At 42.6% G+C, this 14,040-nt stretch overlaps 1 protein-coding gene across 1 annotated transcript; it reads right to left on the bottom strand.

Moving 5' to 3' along the window:
• Positions 1-429: 429 nt before the first annotated feature.
• On the bottom strand, positions 430-2,179 carry LOC130367382 (posterior protein-like). The gene has a single exon (XM_056569799.1). The coding sequence runs from the start codon at positions 2,177-2,179 to the stop codon at positions 554-556; it is 1,626 nt and encodes a 541-aa protein (XP_056425774.1). The 3' UTR covers positions 430-553.
• Positions 2,180-14,040: the final 11,861 nt, after the last annotated feature.

Genomic DNA, 14,040 nt, shown 5'->3' with positions numbered 1-14,040 from the left:
CATCTTTAGGTAATTCTGAGTAAAGGTCTAATCAATTCTATAGCATTCACACTGGAATCCCAGATTTGTAGTGGTCACTCTTTATACATTTCAATTATCAATCTTCAGCTCATGATTGAAGTCTGTGACCTGTTTGGAAAAGGACATAAGAAAAACAGACATACATACACCTATATAAAAACACTAGGTTAGTACAACACTTTCACATCACAATGGGATGTTAATTTGTATAATTGTTTGCAAACAATTGACCCTCTACACTTGAGCTCATTGATAAAACCACATGGACTTTAAATCAGTGAATTGGCCAAATACACTAGATTATTTGCTAGGATAACCAGTTTCATTTGTTGATGTCTCACAGTTTATAACCTGTTGAAGAAGCATAGAGATTAGTATCTTTGCTGCAACATCACATGACAATGGTGGTCAGTCTGTAAAGAAACACAAACACAATTAGAATACAAAAAACACACATGTAAAACAAATATAGTTCTGTCATTTATATCTATACCAATATGTCCATATCTAGCACAACAAAGTTCCTCAATGTTTACCAACACATATTAGCAGACTGTGCTGAGCTATTAAGCAATAGGGGTAGAGCAATCTGTGACCAACTCAAGAATAGCAAAAATGGCAGATTTCCCCATGGATTGTACATTGGGATATTAATGCCTGCCTTTTGCTGTTCACAAGGGGATGTGTCTTTCTGTTTCTTTGTCTCTTCCTCATTTACATTAGGGCACTGTTTTGTTGGGGAATTTGATGTAAATATAACAGGGTCAGTCTCCATATCACCCATCTCTTCACACCTTTGTGTGACCTCTTTATTCTGGGTGGTATTCTCCCCCTCAGGCTGAACGCTGCTAACCTCCTGCTGTGATGAATGGTCTATAGGCTCAGGGTGCACATTAGATGTCTCACAATATCTTTTAATATGTCCTGGTCTCCCACATTTGTAACAATATCTAACCCACCATTTCCTCCTAGGTCTATACACAACAGATATGTTTTCGGGTGTCTTATTCCTGTCTCCTGACCCTTCACACCAGTCCCTCAAAATATTGATACATTTCTCATGGGAGCTGGTATTTCTCAGCGCCAATCTTGTGGTGTAATCTACGTTACATCTATTTGCCATGGAATACAGGAAATTGGTATCATCCTGAGACATTTCTGGGCAGTTATAAACACACTTATATAGGGAGAGATAATCATTACAAAACATGACCGGATCACCACATCGCCTGAACCGCAACTTTCTTAAGGCATCTTCACCCCTAATGTCTCGCCCACCCAAAACACGCTGCAGCTCCTTCCTCCTGAATTCTTCACCTCTATGGTCATTATCATCTATGTGGGCAGATGTTAACTGCACTGCCAATGTCCCTGGAAGCCAAGCTCGGAGCAGAGACCAGGCATCTTTGTTATCTAGGTGATACTGCTTCACTACAGCTTCAAACCTATTGGATAAAGTTATGGGTGATTCACTTGTATTACATTCTCCAATAACTTTACACAAATGAAGTCTGTCCTGGATGGTCAATGCTGGAGGACTATCAGCTACCATGCCTGTTACCTCGCCCCCATCCATAGATGAGATTGTGCAGATATTTGTTACTTTGCATTTATGCAATGTAAGGGACCGGATGTGCTGCTCTTGGCTGACTAGCTGGGATCTTGCTTTAGACAGCTGCCCTTCTAAATCAGCTATCACCACCTCCATCTGACTAATCTTATTCTCTAAAGACAATAAATGGGACCTGTTAGAGCCAACCTTAAGCTCATACCTCTCTGCCAACTCCACCAGCCCTTTGTTTCTTTCGGTTAATTCCTCTATTTCTGCCTTTAAATTTCCCAATTCATTACTGGACTCAGCAGAAATTTCAAGAACAGACTCTGCAATCTTATCTAAACTCTCTTTCATCTGCCTCCTCTCATTCTGCCACTTGGTCTCCTTCTCTTCCGCTATCTCCTTAATTTTCATAAGCAATAAGATTTCATTACCTAACTTTTCTTTCTTCCACTTCTTGCTTTTCTTTTTACAATCAATGTTACCATTATATTCCTGGCACTGCATCCTCAATGCCAAAAACTGATCTCCCAGAGATCCATCTACACATGTCTGGTACTTAGCAGAGGCATGCTTCTCCACAAACTTCTCCACAAGTTCCATATTGACAATACAGTAATATACAAACAAAACTAACAATACAACCACTCCTACAACAACAAGCAAAACTTAGGCCTCACCTGACCAGTACCTTATCTAGAACAATGGTCTCACACAACATATATTCGGCCTACTCCAATGTAAAACTCACTTCTAAAAACACAAAATAAGTCACACTTCCTTTACAGCTATAACTAATCACTACAAATAAAATGTCATACACAACCTGATTAATATTTACACCAAACTTGCTAGGATCAGCTTACAAATAACATAAATGAAACAATACACTCACCAGGATTTCCTTTGTATCCAAGATCCAAATTCCTCGTTCCTCGATCTTTTCCTCTTAGAAATTTGGAGCAAAGCAGATTCCTTCCTGTGGATCCTCTGTGGAATTTTAAATCACAGTCCCATCTGGGGTGCCAAATGTAGAAACTGCTTTGTTTTTGGGGTGCCTTACTAATTGATTGAGGACAACTGGATCTTTATAGGGGTTTATTACAAGCTACACATATACATATAAATACAAAGGGGGATCCTAACTAATTAAGGGATAGGGGTGCAAGGAAGAGGGGAAGGTGAAAGGAAGGGGGCAGGAAGTGCTCTCTCTCTCTCTCTCTCTCATCATCCTATAAGTAACAATATATATAGCAGTCATCCACACACATAACCCATACATTGCCCATCCCAAGACATCTCCATGGCCAATCAGAACAGTTACAGTTTATTTGCATTGCAATCAGTTCTTGTCCTTTTGATGTCTTCTTGAGTGAGGGGGGGGGGGGGTCTTCTTTGTTGTCCCATACTGTGTTGAAGATGTCCAAGTTTCCTTGAGAATCACACCTTGGTGGGCTGACAGGATGATTTGCAGTCCATTGTATCCAACACCGCAGGGGCTGGTTTTATGGCTTATATTATTGGAGGTAACAGGAACTGTAGCTCACCTCCATTCTTATCACTCAGGTGCCAGGCTTATCGTATGGCTTTAAACAGGATGAAAGCAAATGATTGTCTAATCAGCTGTTTGCATCAACCACAATTCCTGGAGCCAGTCCTGCAGACACCCTACACCCATTCCATCCATGAATTCCACTGCATTCCATTATATTTGAGTCCATAATAAAAACACATCAAAATTATATTAGTGTGGCCAATGTTGGCTGCAACAGTCTTGGAAACAGGGAGGGCTGGGCAGACAGGGAGAGCTGACCAATCCAAGCAGGCTTTGTATACAACAACCAGCCAATCACTGGTAAGGTACCGTACATCATGGTAGAGGGGTAATCTTAAACGGCGAGTTTTTTCCCAAACACTATATTTTAACTGTAAAAGTTGAGGGTTGTCTTATATGCCCAGTCGTCTTATATGCTGGAAAAAACGTAGATCCCCGATGTGTTTGGAAAATGGACTGAATGTAGTTAGAGTAGAGTAAGACTACATTTGGCCCAATCAATATTCCTTTTCCTCAGCTCTAGATCATGCTCAAAGCTCAAGACACCACCAAAAAGAAGGCAACTGTACAAGCCAAACCGGGTCCCGCTCGGACTCTTTACATAAGGCTGCATTTACATCATGATTGGGGCATGCAACAGCTAAGAATTTGAAAACTGACTGCTGCCTTGGACCTGCGCCATCCCCTTTTCATTTCAATTAGCCCGATGGAGTCAGCTAGTGATTCGAGTCGACTCATTTTTGGACCATAACAGTTCTGGTTGCAGGACTGATACCAAAGCAGACCACAGTTTTCAGTCCAGCAACAAAAAACAGATACAATCCAAAAATTAGTTGACCGGTGTCACTTGCTGACTCTGTTGGCTTATTGAAATAAATAGGGTATGGCGAAGATCTTTTCTATGCCCCAATTGTGATGTGAATGCAGCCTATCTCTGAAAAAATGCATGGACCACAATAATATCGAAACATATGCAGTCTCTTGTGAAAGCACATCTGGTACATGTCATGAATAATACCTACCTCGGTACACAGAAGCCCCAACATACATTTTGCTGTTGGCTAGCTTCATCAGGGTGTAGTTCATTGTGCCATTCTGCATGTTCTTTATACAGGGTGGGCCATTTATATGGATACACCTTAATAAAATGGAAATGGTTGGTGATATTAACTTCCTGTTTGTGGCACATTAGTATATGCGAGGGGGGGAAACTTTTCAAGATGGGTGGTGACCATGGCGGCCATTTTGAAGTCGGCCATTTTGAACGCAACTTTTGTTTTTTCAATAGGAAGAGGGTCATGTGAAACCTCAGACTTATTGGGAATTTCACAAGAAAAACAATGATGTGGTTGATTTTAACGTAACTTTATTCTTTCATGAGTTTCTTGCCACTTATAAAATGTGTTCAATATGCTGCCCACTGTGTTGGATTGTCAATGCAACCCTCTTCTCGCACTCTTCACACACTGATAGCAACACTGCAGGAGAAATGCTTGCACAGGCTTCCAGTATCCGTAGTTTCAGGTGCTGCACATCTCGTATCTTCACAGCATAGACAATTGCCTTCAGATGACCCCAAAGATAATCTAAGGGGGTCAGATCAGGAGACCTTGGGGGCCATTCAACTGGCCCACGACGACCAATCCACTTTCCAGGAAACTGTTCATCTAGGAATGCTCAGACCTGGCACATTCCCTGAGTTTTTCCAGCAAGATGGTGCACCACCACATTATGGGTGTCAGGTCCGAGCATTCCTAGATGAACAATTTCCTGGTAAGGGGATTGGTCATCGTGGGCCAGTTGAATGGCCCCCAAGGTCTCCCAATCTGACCCCCTTAGACTTTCATCTTTGGGGTCATCTGAAGGAAATTGTCTATATTGTGAAGATACAAGATCTGCAGCACCTGAAACTACGGATACTGGAAGCCTGTGCTAGCATTTCTCCTGCGGTGTTGCTATCAGTGTGTGAAGAGTGGGAGAAGAGGGCTGCATTGACAATCCAACACAATGGGCAGCACATTGAAGACATTTTATAAGTGGTCAGAAACTTGTAAATAACTCATGAAAGAATAAAGTTACGTTAAAACCAATCACATCATTGTTTTTCTTATGAAATTCCCAATAAGTCTGATGTTTCACATGACCCTCTTCCTATTGAAAAAAACTAAAGTTGGATTCAAAATGGCCAACTTCGAAATGGACGCCATGGTCACCACCCATCTTGAAAAGTTTCCCCCCCTCACATATACTAATGTGCCACAAACAGGAAGTTAAGATCACCAACCATTCCCATTTTATTAAGGTTTATCCATAGAAATGGCCCACCCTGTACTTTTAAGACAGTGGATATTTTTCTATATCATTGTGGTGCTTGGTCTTTTTTTTTTTTTTTTTTTTGAAATATGCATTAGAGGAAAAATCAAAAGAGGTTCCCCCTGAGAAGCTTATTGTGTGTAGCACTAGTGCTGAGAACCTCAATACTCACCGATAATCTGTGTGGGGTCCTATTGAAACCTTTAAAAGCCATTGTTTCATTATCTACTGAAAAATCAATTGTTCTGTTTTTCATTGCCACATTTGTACAAGTCATGTGTGTACAAAGTGTGTGTGACAGAAAATAGGATGTCAATCGACTAGTTTTGTTTTCCCAGCCTGCTACAAGTCGTGTTATCCATGTATAATGTGTTATCCATAATGTACGTTTCTCCAAAGCAATACAAATAGAACTAGAACACACAAGTACCACACCACATTCGACATATTCGAGTACAGTTCCAGGCAATTATATGGCATAGTAATTATATGCTATTAACTTCAAAAGATAATTGTTTGCTAACTTTATCCTTTACTGTGGTGAAATATAGTTGTACAATGTCAGATTGATCCATTATATCTAGTGGAAGTGGGTGTAAAGCACAAATCATAATTATTTTGTACCTATGCTATAGACGAATATATGCGCTGGAATGAGCTGGAATGTCAATGCATTACACACAAAAACATAAAGACACTCAGACACTCAGCACAAGTCAATCAGCTTTTAACCCCTTAGGGACAGGGCTAGGTTTGGTGTTCAAAATAAAACACAATTTTCCATTTTTTAACCTATTTAGATTGCTTTATTGATGTTACTGTGGGAGATTTTAGGTTGTCTACTGTACTATATATGGCTGGTGTTTCATACGCCGGTCTTAAATGGCGCTGGCAGTAGGGTACACCAAATTTATTAGGGAGCATACACCTCTTAGTTTCTCAGCAGTACAGATCCTTCCATGGCCTGTTTTCTACAATGCATAATATCAGGACTCTGCACATCAACTTTGGGTTGTATGCCATGTGTATGCTTTTGTGTCCAGCAAATAAAATGCATGCAATGGTGAAACAGGTCAAACATAATCACAAGTAGACTACACTTGGTTTATTAAAGTCTGTGGTCATACTGCGGGTTCAGTATGCCACAGTGTTTGACACAATAAATCCCTGATGCTTTAGGAGTCATTCTTTATGTGCATTTCCAGGTGGGTATTACTCATTGAAAATTATACAACTGTTATAATTGTTGGTTAAAAATCCAATCAAATAAAGCAACCTTCTACCTATCAGGTGTCGGCACAGAACCGCTCCGACCCAACGGTTATTAGTTTATTGTACGGTCTCTCAGAAAAGAACGAGGGATATTTAAAAATGAAAGTAGTTGGAACATAGCGCATGTTTGCCAACCACCCAGGGTGTCTCCATTTGTTGCAAAACTGCAACTCCCAGCATGCCCAGACAGCCTTTGGTTGTCAGGGCATGCTGGGTGGGTGTTGTAGTTTTGAAACAGCTGGAGACACCCTGGTAACAAAAACAGTGTGTAGCGCAACAGTGTTAGCGCAAGGACCAATAAAAAAATTAGAATTAATTTTTTACTTTCGTTTACGGATAACGAATGCGTTCGTCATTTACCGTAGGCATTCGGTAAATAAGGAAGGCATTCATTATCTTGCTATTCCTATTATCGTGGCTATTCGGGAATGTTCAGAGTATGTTTTCATGCATTCGGATCGGTCCGAATGCCCGAAAACGGTAAAATTCGGTAAATTAGACCTTCGTGCCGAAACAAATTGCACAAGTCTACTGCCTATACTTTCCCCATAAGTATAGGGCACTAAGGAGGGCATTATTACAGTTTGTGGGCCTATAGATGGAAAGATTGTGTAGAGGAGGGGAGGGCACTGGAAAAATGCAGAGTCTGACATGCTTGTCCTTCAAATGTTAAGAGATCCACATGGCGGTCTTATCTGGACGGAGAAGAAAAGGAAAGAGGACAACGCCGATCAGAAAAGACGTAATTGTGAGTACCAAAATGTAATTGTAATCACTTCTATGGTATACACATCCTGTGTACAGCTGATATCTACCGCCATATGGTCCTGTATATAATCACTTATATTGTATACAGATCCTGTATAGTGTTGGGCGCGAATATTCGCATTTCAAATTTTTATCGCAAATTCGCAAATTTGCTAATGTATTCTATATTTATTTGAAATTGCCAATTTCGCATATGCGCATATGACAATATTCGCATATGTGAATATTCGCATATATGAATATTCATATATGCGCATATTCGCATATGTGAATATTCGCTTATTCCTTCTTTTCACTTGTGGGCCAATTAAAATGATGCAAATACACTTGTCAGAGGTTATCAACAACATCCCTAGCAACCAATAGTAAAGTTGCCCACCCCCTCACTGTTTTCTTCCTCGAATACGCGAATATGTGAATATTCACTTATGCAAATATAACGAATACACAAAATTTGCGAATATAGGACGAATATTTGTCTATACATTCGCGAAATATCGTGAATTCGAATATGGGCAATGCCGCTCATCACTAATCCTGTATAGTATACTGGTCTGTGTATAGTGGTTTTATTCAGTACAGTATGGCGGTATTATCCAGTTATTGTGTGGTGGTATATATTTACTCCTTGTATACCAGTACTATTGGTCATGGAAATTTACCTACGCTAAAGTGTTTCTTACATATATAAATTATAGTTTATTGTGTGTAGGATTTGGTTGGAATATAGGACTTTCAACAACATTTTAACTTTTTAAACATTTTAACAGGTCACGTAACATTTTAGCAAAGTACCCCTTATTTGATAGCAGCTTCACAAGTCTTGCATCCACTGAACTTGTGAGTTTTTGGATAGTTTCTGCTCAGATTTGTTTGCAATATGTCAGAATAGCCTCCCAGAGCTGCTGTTTGGATGTAAACTGCCTCCCACCCTCATAGATCTTTTGCTCCAATGGTTCTCAATAGGATTGGGGTCAGGGGAGGATGGAGGCCACACCATGACTTTCTCTCCTTTTATCCCCATAGCTGCCATTGATGGAGAGGTATTCTTTGCAGCATGAGATGGTGCATTGTCATGTATGAAGATTATTTTATTACGGAAAGCATAGTTCTTCCTTCTGTACCAGGGAAGAAAGTGGTCAGTTGGAAACTCCACATACTTTGCAGAGGTCATATTTACACCTTCGGGAACCCTAAAGGGGCCGACCAACTCTCTTCCCATGATTCTGGCCCAAAACATGACTCCACCACCGTCTTCTTGATGTCGCAGCCTTGTTCGAACCCGTCTGTGCTTTGAATCAGCTACAAATCTCTTGCGATGATCATGCTTAAGTTTTCATGAAATATCTAATGTTTTCATACCTTATCCAAGGCATTGAACTATTTCACTCTTTTCGTCAGCAGCGAGATACTTTTTCTTCCCCATATTGCTTGAAAATGGTGCTCTGCTTAGCAGGGTACTCTGGCCCTAATACATCTTATCCCCTATCCAAAGGATAAGGAATAAGATGTATGATTGCCGGGGACCCACCGCTGAGGACCCCCACAATCTGTCATTGCGCAACCACCTTTGTGAGCTCTCGGCAGCACAGGATGCTCTGAGTGTGTAGCGTGATGACCATGGGGCCAGAGTAATGTGACGTCACAACTCTGTCCCCGTGTGATGTCATGCCCCACCCCTCAATGCAAGTCTATGGGAGGGGGCATGATGGCCGTCATGCCCCCTCCCATAGACTTGCATTGAAGGGACAGGGCGTGATGTCACACAGGGGCAGAGTCGTGACGTCATGATACTCCATTCCTGTGGTCGTCACGTGGGGGTCCTCAGCATTGGGACTCCCGCAATAATACATCTTATCCCCTATCCTTTGGATAGCGGATAAGATGTATTAGGGCCGGAGTAACCCTTTAATAATGTGGAACATTCACCTTTAGTAGTTTTTCCTTAAATTAGGCTCACCTGGCAATCTAAGTATCACTGGTCTCCAAGATTGTTAGTGATCAAAAGAGCCCTGAGACACAATGCCATCCATGAGTTAAGCTGAAAAACAAAATATTTAATCCTTGTGACACTTTAATATCATTTGCATAATAATTTGGAACAGGGTGTATGTATAAGTTTGGAAAAAGACAAGTCCATCAAGTTTAAACTGAAAATCTACTGTGTTCATCCAGAGAAAGGCTAAATAAAATAATCATAAAGCTAATGTCAATTGCCCCATAACAGAAGAAAAATTCCTTCCAGACTTCAATATGGCATCAGAATAAATCCCTGGATCAACATTTTATCCACATAAATCTAGTATCCATAACCTGCAATATTATAGTTTTCCAGAAAAGCATCCAGACTCTTTTTGAATGTATTGGACATCACAACATCATGTGGCAGAGAGTTCCATAGTCTCACTGCTCTTACAGTAAAGAATCTCTGTCTGTGATGATGGTGAAACATGCTTTAGAAATAGAGGATGCTCCCTTGTCATGGTTGCCTGTAGAGATGAGCAAATCAAAGCTGACGAACCCGAATTCATTACGAATTTCATGAAATATTCGATTAGCAACAAATGCGAATATCGCCGCGATTCAATCGCGCAAATTGCTTAATTAAACTTCATTTTACAGCGTTCCAGGCTATTGGAGACCTAAAATGGTGGATCCACGTGTGAGTACATGGGGCAGGGGATTATGGGAGGTCGGGAAACAGCGGCGGGAATGAAGGTAGGCGGGCTGACCCAGAATCACATGTGAGATGCAGCCTATCAGTGTTCACTGACCCCTGTGATGTCACAGCCCCTATATAATCGGCGGCCTGCTTGCCTCTCTTCATTTCATCTATGCACTCAGATGGAGAGGACGGGACTGCGTGTGTGTGAATAGCTCATACCACAGCGTTACACTGCAACTGCTAGTCACATCAGCATTGGGGAAAGAAAGGAGTGCAGAGTGCTTTGCTGTTACTCTGAGAAGGATCATTGATTGCTAAACCTCCTATTCACGTTATTGAGCATTGCAGCAGAGAGGGGCAGATAGCTGTCAGCTGCCTCATACAGATCTCCAAGCTGCCTGAACTTTCTGAAGCATCTTATCTCCTCATTGTTCAGCCCAATTGAGTTTATTTTTATTTGCTCCACAAAACTTCTGCTGCTCAGAATTGTGTGACAGAGTGCAATTTAGGGTTTAATCCCTGGATTTTTTTTATTGTGGTGCTGCACTGTTGGGTTCTGCTGCTGTTCACAAATACGTTATTTTTCAGCGGACTGTAGTGCATTTGTCTGCCCTCATACATGCATAACACATGCATATATCACAGAAGTCTACTATACTGTATCTGTAACAAGTCTAGATACAGGGAAAGTACTGACTCCTGGCAAAAGTAATCACCTGCTGGTGTTTAAAAAAAAATAATAATAATTTCTGCGTATTGATGCGCATATTATTGCCCTCATCAGTGCATACCGCATAGGTACATCCAAGTATTGCACCATTTTTTACCTGTTAATCTGTCAAGGGGCTACATACTGTCAAAGTCCAAACAATAGTATTCACCGGCTGGTGTTTAAAAAAAAAAAACAGTTTTTTCAGCGTATAATTGCGCATATTACTGCCCTCATCAGTGCATACCGCATACGTACATCCAAGTAGTGTACCATCTTGTACCTGTTAATCTGTCAAGGGCCTACATACTGTGAAAAGACAGCTATAAGTAATCACCTGCTGCTATAAAATACTGTTTAAAGAGCAGTGTAGTGTATTGTAATACCCTCATATACGCACTAAGTATGTCAGGCAGAGAAGTGCCAGGACGTGCACAGAGGAGTGGTAGAGGCCTAAATACTTCAGGCAGAGTTGGCAGCAGACTAGGGGCGAGTGGCAGCAGGAGTCACAGCGAGAGGCCTGAGCTCCCATTATCAGCCAGCGGTCGTGTCTTGACCAGCAACCCATCTGCCGTCGTCGATTGGTTAACACGCTCATCCACATCATCACAAGTGACATCTGACACCCCCAGTCAACAGTCGGTGGGTTCCTCAGACACAACCCTCAGTTGGCATGGCCCGGGAGCAGTCCCTGTCCTCCCATTGCCTTTTTCCTATGCTGTTCCCTCTCCTAGAGAAGTATCTTATGCTGTGGGTTCAGCTCCACTATTTACTGAGGACGATCTAGTAGAGGTCATCAAGCAGCTACTGCCCAGCCAAGAAGGGGAGGAGACATGCGCCGCTTGCTCCGCTAGGCGGCCAAGTAGTGATGCAGAGAGTGATATGGGAGGCGGTGTTGCAAGGGTTCAGGGTCCTAAAGCAGACACTGTTGGGGAACCTGAGGAGGACATCAGTGACGTGCACACACCTGTTGATGATGATGAAGCCGATCGCAATTGGGAGCCGGGTGCAGAAGGGGCTTCATCCTCATCAGGAGAAGAGAGTTACAGGTTGCCCTTGAGGCAGCAATGGGGTAGCACGGTTGGCAGTCAGTGGGGTGGCATGAGTGGATATTCAGCCAAACGTGCCCGGGGGAGACCACCTGCTTAGCGGCTGCCTACCTTTCCGGGAGGTAGTGTAAAAGGGGTTCCTGAAGACGGTGCCAGTAGCAGTCAATTAGTGCGGACTGCGGGTGGGAAAATCAGCTACTCGGCGGTGTGGAAGTTTTTTTATCAAGCATCCGGAGGAGGTTCACGTAGCCACATGCAAGATCTGTCGGCAGAAGGTGAAGCGTTGTCAGGGTCCCAATGTCGGCACCATGGCCCTGCATCAACACATGCTTCACCACCATAAAGCGGCCTGGGAGAACCGTGGCTCCAATGTAGTGGTCCAGCCTGCTGCATCACCCAGTGGTCATCCGCTCCCTTCTTCATCCAGCCAAGTCTCCACCACCTTAGCTGAAGGGAGCTGTGTGTCAAACCCTCCTTCTGTCGCTCCTGCTTCTCCCGCTTTCAGTCAGCCATTCCGCCAACAATCCATGGGCGAAGTAATGTCCAAAAGACAACAGTATGTCCAATGGCACAGAAGTTGAATGTGCTCCTGTCCAAGTTGCTGGTGTTGCAGTCCCTCCCTTTTCAAGTGGTGGACTCTGCACCTCTCATAGAATTGATGGCTTGTGCCGAGCCGAGGTGGAGAGTCCCAAGCCGTCATTTCTTTGCGCAGAAGGCAGTACTAGCCCTGCATAAGTTTGTACAAGAGAAGGTGAGCCAGTCCTTGAGCCTGTTGGTGTGTTCAAAAGTGCACGGCAGCGCCGACGTGTGGAGCTGTAACTACGGGCAGAGACAATACTTGTCTCTTACGGCCCACTTGGTGAATGTGGTTCCTGCACAGCCACAACAGCAACTTGGACAGGTCACACCGCTTCCACCTCCACGCTCTCGCTCTCAGGCAGTTGGTCCTGTTACAGTGTGCGACGCTGCCTCCTCATCCTCCACAGTGTCCTCGGCCTCCACTGCACTTCCAAATCTCAGTGGCCCTTCATCATACCATGTGTGTATGGCACGGCGGTATCAAGCTGTTCTTCACATGGTTTGCCTTGGCGAACGGAGTCACACAGGAGAGGAACTGCTAAAGTTAATTTGTAAAGTAATCAGAGTATGGCTTACTTCACGAAATCTGGAAATGGGAACCATGGTGACCGACGGGAAGAACATCGTGTCCGCGCTGTGACAAGGAAGTGTGAAACATGCGCCCTGCATGACACACGTGTTGAATCTGGTTGTCAAGCACTTCCTCAAGTCTTCACTACATTTGCAAAACATCCTGAAAATGGCAAGAAAACTGTGCATGCACTTCAACCATTCGTACACCGCCAAGCACACATTCCTTGAGCTGCAGCGTCAGAACGGTATCCCACAACATAGTCTTATTTGTGACGTTGCCACACGTTGGAATTCCACCCTCCATATGTTGGACAGACTATACGAACAAAGAAAAGCCATCACTGATTTCTTGATGATCCAAGCAGATAGGAGTACTCCCCTGTGTAGCTTCAATGTGAACCAGTGGCAGCTCATACGTGACACCTGCCGTTTGCTGAGGCCCTTTGAGGAAGCCACACTATTTGTAAGTCGCCTGGATTATGCCATGAACTACGTAATTCCACTCCTACATTTCCTACAACAAATGATTGAAACCATGGCTGGTCACGGCAATGGAGACGTTACATAGTTAGTACGGTTGAAAAAAGACATACGTCCATCAAGTTCAACCAGGGAATTGAAGGGTAGGGGTGTGGCGCGATATTGGGGAAGGGATGGGATTTTATATTTCTTCATAAGCATTAATGTTATTTTGTTCCAGGAATGTATCTAACCCTGTTTTAAAGCTGTTCATTTTTCCTGCTGTGACCAGTTCCTGAGGTAGACTCTTTATTTATATATATATATATATATATATATATATATATATATATATATATATATATATATATATATATATACAGATTCCGCAGCACTTACAATTATGGGGTACAAACAAAGACAAGTATCAGACATAAAATTACACAATAATTATTCAAACAAGAGGTGTGGGGATATATTGAGGATATGTTGGGGATATGTTGGGGATATGTTGGGGATATG

This window comes from Hyla sarda, chromosome 4 (genome assembly GCF_029499605.1).
Source record: "Hyla sarda isolate aHylSar1 chromosome 4, aHylSar1.hap1, whole genome shotgun sequence".
In the NCBI taxonomy this organism is placed as follows: domain Eukaryota; kingdom Metazoa; phylum Chordata; class Amphibia; order Anura; family Hylidae; genus Hyla; species Hyla sarda.
This window is presented reverse-complemented; position numbering and strand designations above follow the sequence as displayed.

What these genes read in the sequence shown, in the direction of transcription:
- LOC130367382 (XM_056569799.1), bottom strand. Translation starts at nt 2,179, where the DNA reads ATGGAACTTGTGGAGAAGTTTGTGGAGAAGCATGCCTCTGCTAAGTAC.